This window comes from Canis aureus, chromosome 10 (assembly GCF_053574225.1).
Source record: "Canis aureus isolate CA01 chromosome 10, VMU_Caureus_v.1.0, whole genome shotgun sequence".
NCBI lineage: Eukaryota > Metazoa > Chordata > Mammalia > Carnivora > Canidae > Canis > Canis aureus.
The window spans coordinates 41,604,303-41,621,254 of record NC_135620.1 but is presented as its reverse complement, the minus strand read 5'-3'; the positions used below and the strand labels follow the sequence as shown (position 1 = coordinate 41,621,254).

The following is a 16,952-nucleotide window of genomic DNA, read 5'->3' as shown; positions in this document are numbered from 1 at the left end:
TATGACCTATTTTCCCCTTTTTCTTCCTTGTGTGCATTTTTTTGCTCAACTTAAATAGGTTAATGGTCAATGTATATGGATAGTGTTGTACTAAATATATGGGTAGTGTGCCTACTTTTGAAAAGCTATTTTAGGAGAAAGAACCCATTATTTATTATTTACATACACTTTGGGCTGTTCCTCTCAGGCATGAGTGTTGTGTGCTGGTAGACCTTCATGATGCATGTGATTACTTGGAAAGAGAATGCTTTGGAAATGTCTCTTAGAGCCTTGGAATACATGAGCAGTAGTGTGTGGAAGGAGAGCAGCAGGGGACATGCTATTTATGGCTCTATAATGTCAGTTTCAAAATGACCCTGGGAATCTTGTGGCTCGATTTGTTAACTCAGTTTCTTGAGGTTTGGTACTATCAGAATTAGAACCAGTTCCATGTTGAGTATTTGGTTTTTAAGAGAAGGCTCCTCTGTGACAACACTTTCTGTCACTCACCTATACCAATCTTTTAGAAGTTCATGTTGACTTTAGGAAGTGGGAGTTTGGAGAGGAATTTGAGTGACTAGGAGCAACTCATTGCTGCTCCTGGAAAGCAACTTATCTAACAATGGAAATCAGTGAAGGATGGCCTGTATCTTAAAAAATTTCAATTCAATAAACATTTGTTGCTTTACCGGGCTCAGTGTTAGTGCCCAGAGTTACAGATATGAGTAATAATGGGGTTGCTGACCTCAAGGTGCTCTATGTAGTGGAGGAGTCTGAGAGGTGAGTGAATGTTATCTGACAGTCTGATAAATGCTCCAACCTGATAAGTGCAACAAGAGAAGCTTGGAAGAGGAACAAGGGAGACACTCTGAAAGAGCTGACATCTGGGCTGGATTTTGACAAGAATAAAGAGCTTCCAGTGATTTCTCTGAATTAATTTGTATAGTTTCAAGAAGGGATGTTAATCCTCCCATTTTACCCTCACCTAAAAAAATTTGATGGCTTTCCAAAGATGAATGTCCCTTTAATAAATAAGTTCTGTAAGTTTTATTACATAGATCTTAAGATTATATAATTCTCAAACAATTGCAAGGAAGAATGAGTTGAAGGGTTTGGGATGCTTAGATCTTATGTCAGTGACACAGTGGTCAGTGATGATGGAACAGGGATTCTTAATGAAGAAGTTTGGCTGAGTGACACAAGGAGATCCCAAAGGTGGTCCTGTTAGTTTAACAATAATTGCTTTATGTCTAATGTACTATCCCTACTGGCTAAGATGTTTCTTAGTTTGAACTCCTGTTTCTTTATAAGAACTAGGTTAGAAACTCATGTTAATGATTTAGGTTATAAGATACTTGAGTAAATAACTACTTCCAAAAAAAAAAAAAAAAAAACTACTTCCCCTAATTTGGCATTCTTCAGATTAGGACTATAGATTTATATTCGTATTGCTACTGATTTTCTGGCATGTTTACTGTGTATAAAATTTCCTGTTGTTTGCCTCTAATTAGGAACTCAGGGTGCTTCTACAGACATTGTTTATTGTTATTTATGAAAATATTGAATTTGAAAATAATTGGGGTATGCATTGGTAAATAGTTTCATGTAAACCAGACTTTTAAAAAAATAAACCAGACTTTTATGGAATATTAATACGTAACAAATCATTTCCTTTAGAGGGTGGGAAAAAAATCTCAAACTTTCAACTAGAAGATGTGCTCACTAACAGCTGTTTCCTATAATAGAAGCAATTTGCATGCAGAATAGAGAAAATGAATTCTACAAAAGGGTGTACGGAGGAACAGCTTTAACTTGCTTGGCATGTACAGCAGTGCACAGAATAAACTTCCTTCAAATGACATTGGCATGATTAATCCCAAACGGCCTGGACACTGAAACTGCAGTGTGGCAGAGAGGCTTTGCAGTCTGGAAATGTCATGGGTGTAATATGAGCCTTCAGTTTGGGGTGGGGTGGGCATTGCTCAATGCTTTTGGTGGTGTACCCCCTTCCAAGGGTCCAGGATATTTGAATATTCATGACAGGTTGGCAGGTGGTTAGTGGATACATGACTGAAGCTACTCTGTTTTGCTTTTTCATTTTTTTATTAGAGACACTTGTAAGATCAGGTGAGATTCTTCATTCCTGATTTATTTCTGATGTCTGTTTAGGGAAGGATTCCTGAGATGGGTTAAAAGTGATGTCCAAGTGTTAAGATCTTATCTTCAATATATGTCTTTATAGCCATAGTTGTCTAACCAACTTTCGTGTACATCATCATCATTGTATAGAAGAAAAATGCCTTACGCTTAAATTTCTAGACCTACATAGTCTTGCATCTTTTTTTTCTTAAGATTTTATTTATTTATTCATGAGAGACAGAGGGGGAGAGAGAGAGAGAGAGAGAGACAGAGACAGAGACAGAGAGACACGGAGTGAGAAGCAGACTTCATGGAGGGAGCCTGATGTAGGACTCAATCCTGGGACTCCAGGACCACCCCCTGGGTCGAAGGCAGGCGCCAAACTGCTGAGCCACCCAGGGGTCCCCAGTCTTCTTGCATCTTGATGGCCATGCTTATCATTGGGTGGATGGTTTGTGTTCTCTCTCTCTCTCTCTTTGAAAGAGTGAGAATGAGGTGGGAGGGGCAGAGGGAGAGAGAGTATCTTAAGCAGGCTCCATGCCCAGTGCAGAGCTGGACATGGGGGCTCTGTCTCACAGCCCTGAAATTATGACCTGAGCTGAAACTAAGAGTCTGATGCTTAACTGACTGAGCCCCCCAGGTACCCCAGTAGTGTTCCTTTTTAAAGGGAACGGAAATAGAAGCTGTCTGGAAGATTCTTAGTCCAGGGGCCATGGACCTGAGTCTTATATTATCTAAATCCAGGGCTCTACTTATTGCCTTCTGGTTTCATCCAAAAAATTTACATGAGAATTGGATATTTCACAGATTAGATATCCTGCCTCACTTCAGTCCTTTTTGAGAATGTGTGTGTGCCAGGATCTGTGCTGTGTCTTTTATATCCATCACCCTCTTTAATCCTTACACTGTTGGAGAGAAAACCCAACATTCAGAGAATTGAAGTAACTTTCAATAACCAGCGGTAGCCTGGTTAGTCCAAGGTGGAGCCCGGATTAGCACCCACATGTGCCAGAGCCACTGACACTTGATATTCACTCTGTTCCTGAGGTAAATGTTTCCGTCCTTGAAGATTGGAAGGAAATTACAGATGAGATTCCTGAATATATGGTAATGGGGAACTCTGTTGAGTGTCAAACCAGTGATTCAGACAGTTAATGCTTTGGGAGGGTTAAAAGGAGAAGAGATGATGGTACTTTGTGGTCTGGAAAGGCCACAAAATTTGTGATGAAATTTGAATTTGAGCTAGGAGAAGATACTAACAGTCATATCAAAGTGTGATGCAGAGAATGACAGGAGGACGAGACACAGTTGGGAAATGCTGGTCATATTTGGGGGAAGTTGGTGCACTTGAATGTAGCATAGGAGGATTGATGGATGACACAAGAGGAAGGCTGAAAAAGTGTGCTGGAGTGCTGCTGCAGAGGACTGGAGCTGCCACATGTGTCACCTTAATGTTCAGCATGTACATTTTTACTTCTTTGTGACACTATCGAATGCAGTCTTAAGTAGAATAATTTGAGTTGGCTTGTGACTGATTTCAATTTAATTGATATTCTAGTGATATGAAATTATATTTAGTTTCTTTAGGATGTCTCTCATTTCCCAAGAACTTGCCTATATAGTCTGGCCTAATTCTTTTTTTGGGCGGGAAATTTGGGATAGTGACGTTATGGGCACTAATGACACTGGGAGACTCTGGACTTGGGATTTTATTTTATTTTTTTTAAGATTTTTTTTATTTATTTATTCGAGACACACACACACACACACACACACACACACACACACACACACGTAGAGGGAGAAGCAGGCTCCATGCAGGGAGCCCGATATGGGACTCGATCCTGGGTCCCCAGGATCAGGCCCTAGGCTGAAGGTGGTGCCAAACCGCTGAGCCACCCGGGCTGCCCAGGACTTGGGGTTTTCTAAGGAAGGAGGGTGTCCAGCCACTTTTTGGCATAGAAATCAGGATATCTCCAAAAAGTAAGGGATTTAAGGGGTGAGGTGATTTACATAAAAAACCTGACATAAATAATACTTTTGTTAGGAAGGTTTCAAGCTTTGGGGCATAAGGAGCTATCATCAATTTCCCTAAAGCTTTAGGGCAGGGTGAGAACAACTGCAGTCAAGTTATTAGTGATCGTGATTAACTGCTGAGATGCTCCCCCATCAAGATTTGAGCAAATATCTTACAGATTTGCTTTACCTAGGAAAATTATTGTAGATTCTGGAGAAGTAAAGGATAGTTCAGAGATGCAGATGGGGCAGATGCAGATAGGCTGTGAAAATTGAGCATGATCTAGATAGTAGAATGGCATTTTTTTTTTTTTCAAAAGAAAGAAGAATGTCTTTTTGTATTTTATTCTCTTCTCACCTATTTTCTCTTTTTTAATGTTGCAGTGTGCAAAGATCCACCTTACAAAGTAGAAGAATCTGGGTATGCTGGTTTCATTTTGCCAATTGAGGTTTATTTTAAAAACAAGGTATGTAATCTTTACCCATTAATCTTTCAGTGAAAGATCCTTCGTTAAACAAATGATGTTTAAAATAATTTTGATTCATAAACACTTCTATCACTAGATGATTTTAAATAAAAGTTAAATTTGTCTTCTAGGAATTTTGGCTGCTGTTACCCTTAATTATAGAGGAAGTGGCTAAAAAAGATAATTTCAATTATCTGAAGCCAGATTACATGAAATTCACTGAACTTTTTAAGAGAAGAATGACTACCATTTGAAAAAATATATGTTTGTAAAACAGAAAAGAGAAATTAGATTCTTTCAGTGAAATACTCCTTTTCTCATTTTCATATTTTTAGAATTTTAGACACTTGCAGAGAATAATCTCTCATTTATCTTTAGCTACCACACACACACAGCATACATATACAATTATATCAACTTGACATATTATGGATTCTACTGGATTTAAAAGTATATATGTAGCAAAACACACAGACTATATGATATTGGACAAATTGCTCAACCTATGTGGGGTTCACTTTTATTATTTGTAAAATGGGGATAGGATAAGAGTATTTACCTCATAAGAGGGCTAGGAGGATTATATGCCATATGTCTATGTAAAATATTTAGAATAATGCTTCATGTATAAGTAAGCCCTTAGTAAATGCTACTGATTACCTTTCTCAATAATACCACTGAAATGTTCACATGTTTTTTTATCAAATTAGAATTTGTTGAGATGCATTATGTCTGTTCATGTGATAAAACTTTACATTGACGTATTGATTTTTTTTCTCATTTCAAATTGGATTTCTCTAAAACTAGCTTTAAGTTTCTTTTTTTAATTTAAAAAATCGAGATATAATTTACATATCATAAAATTCATTTTTTAAAAAGTGTACACCTCATCGGGTTTTAGTAAATTGTGCAGACATCACCACTATCTAATTCTATGACTTTCTGAGGATTTTCATCACTCCATAAGGAAACTCTTTACCTATTAGCAGTCACTCATTCCTTCCTCCCCCAGCCCCCAGCAATGATTAATCTACTTTTCTCATTGTAATTTCCTAATCTGGTGATTTCATATAAATTGAATCATACAATATGTGGTCTTTTGTGCCTGGCTTCTTTCATGTTGTATGCCTTTAAGATTTATTTATATTATAGGATGTATCAGTATTTACTATTTTTTTTAAATAACTGAATAACATCCTATTGTATAAATACACCACATTTTGTTTATTAATTCATAATTTGCTGGCCATTTGACCTTTTTCCCCACCTCTGGCAACTGTGAATAATGCTGTTGTGAATATTCATATACAAATTTTTGTGTGGACACAGGTTTTCAAATCTCCTGGGTATATACCTAGGTGGAGTGGTTGGGTCATATGTAACTCTGTATTTAACTTTTTGAAGAACTGCCAGCTGTTTTCCAAAATGACTGTACTATTACACATTCCTACCAGTACTGGTGGGAAGGATCCAGTTTCTCCACGTCCTGGAAAACATTTGTCATTTTCCATTTTTAAAATTATAGTTATCATGGTACATGTGAAATGGTTTTGATATGCATTTGCCTGATGACTTATGATTTTGAATATCTTTTCATATGCTTATTGTCCATCTGTTTATTTTCTTTGGAGAAATGACTCTTTAAATCTTTTGCCCATTTTTTAATGTATTGATTTTCAATTAAAGTGGTTGTGTTTATGGGAAGGAACAGAGAGCCTATCTCTCCACCCATCCTTGTTTTCAATATTCTACAAGTTTAATTAATAAAGATCACGTGGTGCTTTTCTTCCCTCTTGTCACACACATCCTGTGTTTTATTTCATCTAGGCATTGGGCTGCCTGTAGGAAGAGTCTAGACTTTTAAGCCAGAAAAGGTGTTGTTTCAAAGAAATTAGGGGCTAGAAATGATCTCTTGTGGGAGGATCATAATGGCTATACCATTCTATTCCCATCTCCTTAAGTCAACTTAACTGCATTGGCTTCTGTTTGGAAATAATGCTGTTATAATGAAGCATCTTCTTTCCTTTATTTTTACCTTTTCTGGTCATTTTGAAAAGCTGTCTGTTCAACAACAACAAAAAAATATATTTTCTAAATTGCCTAATCTAAATCCTTATTCAGAGAAATAACCAGAATCTCCCTACATACCTCACACATGTGCGTGCACACACAGGTTCAGGTTCAGTCTTCTTGGCACTTTAGTTAGTCATTCTTATGGCTAATCTTATTGACTCATTTTGTGAGGAATTGTAGTTTATTTAAAGGAAGAAAGAGGCACATGAGATGGAAAGCAGTAATTCCTTTGGGGCCATTATGAAATAGACACTTGAGCTGAACACCATTAAATAGATTTCCTGTTTAGCATCCATGTTAGTTTTACTTCAATTTTCCAGTTTTAGATTTTCTTTAAGATTTTATATTTAATAATGGCTGCTATTTTTATAGGTACACAACGAGACATCTATATTTTAGTGTTTGTAATATGAAAAAGTAGGATGCACTTAATTGGTCCTATGTAGAAATGTGGATCAATAAATGGTGGGTTAGTAATACATGGAATGCTATCTAACAGTTAATATAGCAACATGGATAAGTCTCAAAAATAAGAATGATGACAACTTAAAAGTTACAGAAGTATATGTATATGGTTATGATACCATTTATATATGTTTTTATAAGCCACTGAAGCTGAGAATAAATAATGTTCTAGAAATACACATAAGTAGCACAAGAGTGTGAATTGAAATGACAGCATAAGAACTAAGTAGCATTGGTTACTGGGGAGGAGAGAGTGAGTTAGCAGCTTATATTTATAAAATTGTATCCTTCAAAGAAAAGGTAAACACAGTGAAAGCATTAACATCTGTTTAATCACAGTGAAAGGTATATGGGGTAGTATTTGAGGTTATTTTCTGTATGTTATTAATTTTTTAATTAAAAAATTATTGCTTTGTCATCTCTTTTCATTTATCTTGTTTGTGTGTGGTTGTTTTTGTTTTGTTTTTTTTACAAACCAAAGTTTTGCCGTGTTCTCTGAGCCTTATATATTTCTCATTTCTCTTGCTACTGAAATGATCTGTGGATAAAAATTAAAGAGTCTGGGCTATTTCTCCAGAATGTACATTGTATTTCTTTTGGGTTTTTATCATTTTATTCTTCCCTGGAGTTTATTGAACTCTGTCTTGAAGAATGAACAACCATTACAATCATGATTTATGGAAAGTATTGTTCAGAGTTTTCAGAGGAGATGAAAGAAAGCTTGCAAAAAGACTTCCATGTGATCTTGGAAGAGTCCTACTGCATATTAAGAATGATATCAAAAAAAAAAAAACAAAAAAAACCAACAACAACAACAAAAAAAAAAGAATGATATCATCCTGTCCTCAGGTCCATCTCCATCCTTTTACCTTCCCTGCTTCCAATAAGCCTTTTTTTCAATTTTGCTTATATATTTGAGAGGTCAGATAGAAGGGGAGGTGCAGGGTCTGTCAGTGCTGCTTTTGAGTTTGTGCATGTTTATTCTGTCTTACTTTGCATTTGTGTTCAACAAAACAAACCTATGTATGAGAATTATGAGTGTTACGGAAACTTTAAAACAGTAGGCACACTAAAACATAATTGACTATGCTATGATTATGATCTTAGCATTTTAGGTTGAAAGGATCCCCTGCTTCTCTCTTCCATTCTGTCCTCAGAGGGAGGTACCTGAGTAAATGTCAAAGATTGAAGCAGAATGAGAGGGACAATTTTATATAGCCAAAACCATATTTCCATCCCTAGGAGGAAATACATTAGCTTTATATATGGAATAAGCGCATACTTCCTTGTTCATAATTTGAGAAGAATCTTTCCTCAGGAGCATAGATTGACATAATGTTGAAGTCTGCCCTCCAAGAAAGAGATCAGTTGGCTAGAATGTAAGGTTTGTGAGTACTTTTTCCTTATTCAAGTGAAAAAAACTCTTTAAAAGAAAATTGCACTCAGGATTTGTAGATAGTCACTATAGTCCTGACCCTTAGTTTTATGGAAGAGTGATTTTTTTAAAACTGTTGTGAAGTGATTGTTATCCTTTTTTTTTTCTGCTAGTAATGATTTATATTCATCAATATATTTTTATCTTTAAAAAAGCATTCAGGAGTATATTTTTTTTACTCCATTTAATCATTATTATTAGTATTTGGTACAGCCTTTCCTGATTCCCCCCATGCATTTGCACAGATAAAATCTATGTCAAGTAGAGATTGGCAGGGGTATAATATATCATACTTTAATATTTTCTGTGACTTACCTTACTCTACTTGGCAGTATTTTCCAAATCTGTATTTTTAAACATCTGAATGGTAGTCAATGATAAGATGTACTCACTTGAAGATCATTTCAGTTTTTTTTTTTACCATTACAAACAGTGCTACCGTGAACATTTATCATCTATATCTATCTTTGCACACATATTTGAATATATCTGTGGAAGAGATTCTTAGAATTACTGGGTTAGCATGTTGATAGATACTGCCAAATTGTCTTCCCAGAAGGCCTTACAAATTTACAGTTCCAATTACAAGGCAGAAAACAGCCCTTTTGATGTTTTTAATTAAATTCTAAGGTTGCGTTGACTGTTTTACAGTTTAGAGGAGAGGCAGGTAAGTAAAAACTGATCATAATTCAATGTGATAATCACATGAATAACGGAATGCTATACAAGGGATGTCTAATACGGGTTGGATTGGAAGTATTAGGAAGACTTTCCAGTGGATTTCATATTTTAGCTGGGTTTTGAATAATGAGTGCATTAAGCAAGCAAGAGGGGGAGGTGTGTTGGGAGAGAAGACAGTGTAGGCGTGGGGAGCAGTACATGTGAAAGGCAAAATGAATGAGATAATGCGAACTACTGGGAACTGAAAGTGCTTCAAAATTATGGGAGCACAGGGTGTCAGAACAAAGGAAATGCAAGGAAGGTATTAAAGGACTAAGATGGTTATTCTAGGGAAGTGGGATTTTATCCTTTGGAAAATGATGAGTCATTAAAGGCATTTATATCAATGAAAATATGTAATCTGATTTTTGTATTGGGAAGATCACTGTCTTGTCATTGTGGGAGATAGAATGGGGTGAGTTCAAAAATAGGGGATATGACAAGGTAAGGAATGATGAAGGCCTAAGCTAAGGCAAGGGTGTGGCGACTGGACAACAGGATTGGTTTGAGAATTCCTAAGGGGGGGAATATTAAATAGAACTCAGGAGACTATTTGAGTGTGATGGATGAAAGAGGAGGAAGAGCTGGGTATGTTTTTCTGTATTTTAACCTTGATAAGAAATTACAGTTTCTGTTTGCCACAATATATAGAGTATAGGAGAAAGGACAGATGAAGATAACCTCAGGTTAAGATAATCCATGACTTTGAGGTTGCTATTGGTCCACTTAGTGGAGCTGTGAGCAGACTCCGGAACATGCGTATATGGCAGTCGAATGCAAGCTGGGCTGGAGGTATAAAGACAGGGGAGAGAGAAGTGACTCCCTGTGAATGGGTATCAGCTCCGTGGGGAACTTTGTCTAAAGTTAAAGGAAGTTTAGGGGTTAGTGAAGAAAGATGGGAAGCCTGGGAAGAAGAATAGGAAGGAATGTCAGTTAAGTGTGGGGAGAACTGGGAGAGAAGGGTATCCTGATGAAAGAGGGAAGGAGCAGGTTTCATGCCAGCTTGCTGGTGGGCAAATGAGTGGAGACTGATTCCTGTGGAAGTCTGGGTGAAGAGATGGAAACTGAATTTGTAGCAGGTAATGCCTACATTTTGACAGTTTCAGGTGCTGAGACTTTTGAGTCCAAAGAAGTAGATTTAAATCACCTTGTTTCATTAGAATAGTAATGTAACATTCTTTTTTTGAATAAAAAAATTTTTTTTGAGAAGTGAATTAAGGGGGTGGGGGCAGAAGGAGAGAGAAAAATCCCAAGATGGTTCCTCACTTAGTGTGGAATGCCACATAGGGCTCAATCTCATGACCCTGAGATCATGAGCTGAGCTGAAATCAAGAGTCAGATGCTTAACTGGCTAGCCACCAGGTGCCCCACAAATGTTTTTTTTAAAGAAAAACATTGCTTTATTTGACTGTATAAAATTTGAATATGTTATATATTAAAAAACATGAATACCTCATACATTGCTATTGAGATTTTAAAATGGTGCAGTCACTCTGGAAAACAGTAAGGTAGTTTGTAAAAATGTTAAACATGGACTTACCATATGACTCAGAAATTCTACCCACAAGTGTATACCCAAGAGAAATGAAAATATGTATCTGTATAAAAACTTATACATAAATGTTCATACCAGCACTATTCACAGTGGCCCAAAAGAAAACATACATATGTCTATCTACCAATAAGTGGATAAACAAAACTGGTATACCCATACAATGGATTAGTATTGAGCCATAAAAAGGAACTAACTACTGATATATTACAGCATGTATGAACCCTGGAACCATCATGCCAGATGAAAGACAACAGTCGTAAAGGATTACATATTGTGTTTATATTTTATATATGTTCATATATTTGTATGAAATGTCAACTCCACAGGATAGGCAACTTTAGAGAAACAGAAATAGATTAGTGGTACAAGGTGATGCAGAATCTAGGGGAAGGGAAATGACTACTAATGTATTTGAGTTTTATTTCTGGAATGATGAGAAAGTTCTAAAAATAGGTGGTAATGATTTCCTAATTCTGTGAATATACTAAGAACCTCTAAATTGCATATTTTAAAAGGGTGGATTTTATGGCATGTGACTTATTTCTCAGTAAAGCTGTTAAAGATCATCATAGTGGCCAAGCTAGTGACAAATGAAAAAAATTGTTAACACTTCAAAGAGATGGTTAATATTTGTAACATTAAAGGCATTTTTTATATAAAGTAATGTAACAAATTCTAGTGCTTTAATTTCCATATCTGCAAAGCAGGGCTCACTGGTGACCTAGAGGCAAGCTATGAGAATTAAATAACTGTTAACATTCCTATTAGTTATTGCTATTATCCTTAGTTTTCATTGCACCTGGGATACTTAAGAATCAGTATGTAGAGAGGTTTAAGTGTTTAGCTAACTTAAGTATTGTCTCAAGAGTAGAACTGGAGTATTGTGAAATTCTGATGATTGTGTTCTCATGGATCTAATGCTATTTCATCTTCCTAGTTCATTTCACAGATATTTACTGCATTTCTGCTATGCACAGGTGCTAAACTAGTTGTCAAGGGTACAGTGATGATTCCATCATTGTTTCTACTTTCAAGAATCTTATGATTAAGCAGGATAAAGGGAGATGATAGGACGGTTACCCAAAGATGTGACAAGGGGGAGAGAGTTGCTCACAGAGCAGAAGAGAGGCAATGGGAAGTTGGGAGTGGAGTTCCAGGAATCTGTCCCTCAGTGAACCCTGAACAGAGAAGGAAGAGTATAATTTATCCAGGTGACAAAGGTGGAGGAATGGAGGTGGGTAATGAGGGTGGTAATGTAAAGCAAGGGTGAAACCCAAAGTTAGCCTAGGACAGAGTAAATACCAGGAACAACCAACAGCCTATTGCCCAAACCATAAGATAGGTGGAAGCAGTGTGGTGGGATAAAGAGCCAAGAGCCCGGTTCTGAAAGCCATTATGAGGCATTCAGGTGAGCTTTGATTTTTATCCTAATGGCAATCGGAAGCTTTTGAAATTTTAATCGAGCTGTGAAATGGCTAGATTTTTGCTTCATATAGATAATTTTGAGTACTCAATGAAGGAGGAATTGAAGATAAATCTGTCCTGAATTTTTTTTAAATGAGTTCTTTTTAAAAAAAAAAAAATTCGTTTATTCATGAGAGACACAGAAAGAGAGAGAGAGGCAGCAACACAGACAGATGGAGAAGCAGGCTCCATACAGGGATCCCGACGTGGGACTCGATCCCGGGTCTCCAGGATCATGCCCTGGGCTGAAGGCGGTGCTAAATCACTGAGCCACCCAGGCTGCCCTCTCCTGAAGTTGAAAGACTTACTGGAGGGAGGAGTTTATTGTAGTTTGGGCAGTGATTAAGAATATAGATTAGAGGGTTGGTTTGAGAAATGTTTAGCCGAGAAAATGGCAGTTGTCGATGATGGGTGTAGGGGGTAGAGTGGGAAGGGAAGGAAGTGGCTTCAGGGCTATCTTAGATTTCTAGTTGGGTGGCTGTGTTGGTGGTGCTATGCCACTTGAGATACTGCAGGAAAAACGATGACTTTATTCTTTTAGAAAATAGACTGATTCATCAGGTATTTCCATTTGGCTTTGTAGATAATTCCATGATAATTTTCTTCTTCCAGGACTTTGACACTATAGCTGTTGGATATCTGGGTCTTTTTTGTTCCTTAGGAAACATAAAACTTTGCTTTTAAAGTTTATATATCTTAACTCTCTCTTTTCTCTCTTAATTTTTTTTTTTTTTAATCTCTAGGAAGAACCTAAGAAAGTCCGCTTTGATTATGACTTATTCTTGCATCTTGAAGGCCATCCACCAGTGAATCACCTCCGCTGTGAAAAGCTAACTTTCAACAACCCCACTGAGGAGTTTAGAAGAAAGTTGCTGAAGGCAGGAGGGGTAAGTGGCACTGCCTGTGAAAAGCCTTCATATCAAAATCTAGTTGCTAATTTGTTGAGAAGTATATGCATGTTTTGAGAGAGGTAAAAGAGAGGAAGGACTTTAGTAACTTAAGCTGTGGGCTCCTGGTTTGGGATGAAGAGGTAAGTAAACACGAATATTTTAAGTAGGTATGAATCTGAAATTACACTGTTGGTTAGAATAGTTTGATAGTCTGTGCAGTTCAAATCTATTTTAGCAAAAAGCCAAAGATAATAAACTTACCTCAATTAAGTAAAGAAAAATGTCTGAAGTTTATCTTATCGATTTATAGAAACTCTTAGGTAAAACTGAAAGTCATGTTTAAAGTTAAATAAAAGAGACCATTGTCCAGATTTTCTTGGGAAAAATTAATAGAAAAAGTACAGTCATTCATATGATAGACTTGGGTAATTTAAATATACATTTTTGTTTGAATTATGTGTAGGTAAAAGATGAATTTCTTTAAACATTTTTTAAAGGTTTTATTATTTATTTGAGAAAGAAAGGCGGAAAAAGAGAAAGAGAGAGTGCATGCGAGTATGAGTGGGTAAGGAAGGAGCAGAGGGAGAAGCCGACTCCCCGCAGAGCAGAGAGCCCAACGCAGGGCTCAATCTCAAGACTCTGAGATCATTACCTGAGTTGAAATCAAGAGTCAGATGTGTAACTGACTGAACCATCCTGGTACCCTTGTAACACAACTCATTTTAAAATTCGAGATTTATTGTATATTTATTAAGGAAGTGTTTTTTTTTTGTTTTTGTTTTTTTTTTTTTAAAACCTATTCTCTTTTCTTTATGGTTATAAAGAACACTGTGATGATGCAATTTGCTTGTGGCTATAGCCTTAAAAATGAGGTCCATTTCTGGGTATCTACCCAAAGAAAATGACGACACTAGTTTGAAAAGATATATGAACCCATATGTTTATTGCAGCATTATTTACAATAGCCAAGATTTGGAAGCAACCTAAGTGTCCATTGGTAAATGAATGGATAAATAAGATGTGGTATATATACATAATGGGATATTACTCAGCAATAAAGAAAGAATGAAATCTTGCCATTCATGACAACATGGAGGGACCTAGAAGGTGGATATTGTGCTAAGTGAAGTAAGTCAGACAGAGAAAGACAAATACCATGATTTTATTTACGTGTAAAATCTAGAAACAAGCTAAATAAACAACCCAACAACAACAAAAAAATAAAACAAAACAAAAAACCAGAAACAGACTTGGAAATACAGAGAATAAACTAGTGGTTGCCAGAGGGGAGGACTGGTAAAGAATGTGAAGGGGATTAAGAGGTACAGACTTCTAGTTATAAGATAAATAAGGCATGGGTATGAAAATATAGCATAGGGAATTTAGCCAGTAAAATTGTAATAATTTTGTATGGTAACAGATGGTGACTACACTTAACTATGGTGAGCATTTCATAATGTATATAGCTGTCAAATCACTATGTTGTACACCTGGAAATAACACGATGTATGTCAACTATACTTTGATCAAAAAAATGAGCTGGTCCATTTTAAATCCTGATTCCTATTATTTTCTTTTTTATGATGGGTGGCATTTTATGCTTCTCATTATTCCTCTCGGATATGTAATTAGGTGGGTGATTGGACCCTGTCGATTCTGGAACTTGAGTACATCAGGCTTCTGATAAGAGTCCTAGGAAAGAGTAAATATGACACAAGAACTTTTTAAAGCATCACTTAGTCCCAGAGTACTCAAGGCTTGCTCATGAGCTAGAGGAGAGGTTACAGGTCAGTGATAATGCAGCAGAGTGCAGCGCTACATCCTGATAAGGTCTCCAGTAGATTTCTGTCTTCCTTTTCTCAGCCTTTATCTCAGAACTGTCCTCCTTGACTTTCCTTCTTTGTATTTCTTTAAGTGCTGTTTGAAGCCTGTAGATTTTTTTTCCTATTAGACTTAGATTGTGTCTTGGCACCTCTAAAATAAGTTGAAATGTGAAATATTCAGGCAAACCAGTTTTTAACAAATTCTTTAAGAGACTGATTCCAGTAAATTTTGTTGTTAAAATTTAAAAATGTGTTTGAAATAATAGTAATCCTATAGATCCAGTTAGTATGGGGACAGTGAGTCTTTGATGGAAATGTGGGAATCTGTAGCCTAATAAATATATATATATTTTTTTTTTTTTTTGGCTTACTTAGATTTTTGGCTACCTTGTATTGTTTCTACCTGATGTGTAAATATTTATCATTGTGTTGATATTAATGCAGCCTGTCATGGTGTTACTAAATTATGAGTTTTTTATTTTATTAGAAATCTTTCTTTTAAGCTTTATTAACATAATTGACATACATACAACATTGCATAAGTTTAAGACATACAGTGTATTGATTTGATACATTTGTCTGTTGCAGAATGATCACCACCATATCTTTAGCTAACATCTCCATCACATTACATAATTACCATTTCTTTTTTTGGTGAAAACATTTAAGATCTACTCTCTTAGCAATTTTGAAATATACAATTCAGTAGTATTAATTATAATTGGCATTCTTTCCATTAGATCTCCAAAACTTACTCCTCTTACAACTAGACATTTGTATTATTGGACCTGCATTTCCTCTTCTTCCCCCACCTCTAGCATCTGGTAGCTACCATTCTAGCCTCTTTTTCTAGGAGTTCAGCTTTTAAAAATTCCATGTATAAGTGATATCATACAGTATCTTTCTCTGACTTATTAACTTAATGCCTTCGAGTTTCATCAATGTTGTCACAAATGGCATGATGTCCTTGTTTTTCATAGCTGAATACTACTCTGTTATTGTATTCATTCACTTAGAATCTGTTTCCAGATGTTGGCTATTGTAAATAATGCTGCATTGGACATAGAAGCACAGATATTTTTTCAATATTCTGTTTTTATTTCCTTTGTATACACACACACACACACAAACACACACATGGGATTGCTGGACCCTATGGTAGTTCTATTTTTAATTTTTTGAAAAACCTCTATATTATTTTCCATAGTGGATGCACCAGTGTACAGTCCCACCAATAGTGCATTAAGGATTCTATTTTCTCCATATCCTCTCCAATACTTACCATTTCTTATCTTTTTGATTATAGCCTTTCCAACAAGTGTGAGGTGATATCTCATTGTGATTTTGATTTGCATTTCCCTAATGATTAGTGATGTTGAGCACCTTTTTATGTACCTGTTGGCCATCTGTGTATCTTAGGCAGATTTGTAAATTGGAGTGTAGTTTCTGCTATTAAGGTGTACGGATTCTTTATATATTTTGATTTGCCAATATTGATTTGCAAATATTTTCTTCTATAAGTTGCCTTTTTCATTTTGTTACTGATTTCCCTTACTTTGCAGAGCTTTTTAGTTTGATGTAGTTCTACTTGTTTGTTTTTGCTTTTGTTGCCTCTGTTTTGATGTTTATTAGAAATCCTGTTCATGACTGTGTCTCTTCAGATAACCATTTTTTTCCCTGGGTTTTAGGGTGAGAGAGGGGTGTTGTGTTTCTTATACTTAGACATTAGACATGTGTGATATAGATATATACATTCTACCTTTATAGGCAAAACTCAATCCCTTATCCTTATGTACCGTGGGAAATCATTATAGCTTGAGGCATAAGTGGAGTAAACTTACTGTTTTGGCTATGGTTCCTTCTCCTAACTTTTTAACCAAAAGTACATAACACTATTAAAAGTTGAACTTGGCTTTTTGAGAGATC

The 16,952-nt window shown here is 36.1% G+C and overlaps 1 protein-coding gene across 3 annotated transcripts in view; it reads left to right on the top strand.

Moving 5' to 3' along the window:
- Positions 1 to 16,952, top strand: part of MLLT3 (MLLT3 super elongation complex subunit) — a 280,717-nt gene that overhangs the window by 153,524 nt on the left and 110,241 nt on the right. For all 3 annotated transcript variants that reach the window (XM_077912123.1, XM_077912125.1, XM_077912126.1), the window contains exons 3-4: positions 4,519 to 4,601; positions 13,057 to 13,200. In XM_077912123.1, coding sequence (XP_077768249.1) covers positions 4,519 to 4,601; positions 13,057 to 13,200 — 227 coding nt within the window. The remainder of the gene's footprint in view (positions 1 to 4,518; positions 4,602 to 13,056; positions 13,201 to 16,952) is intronic.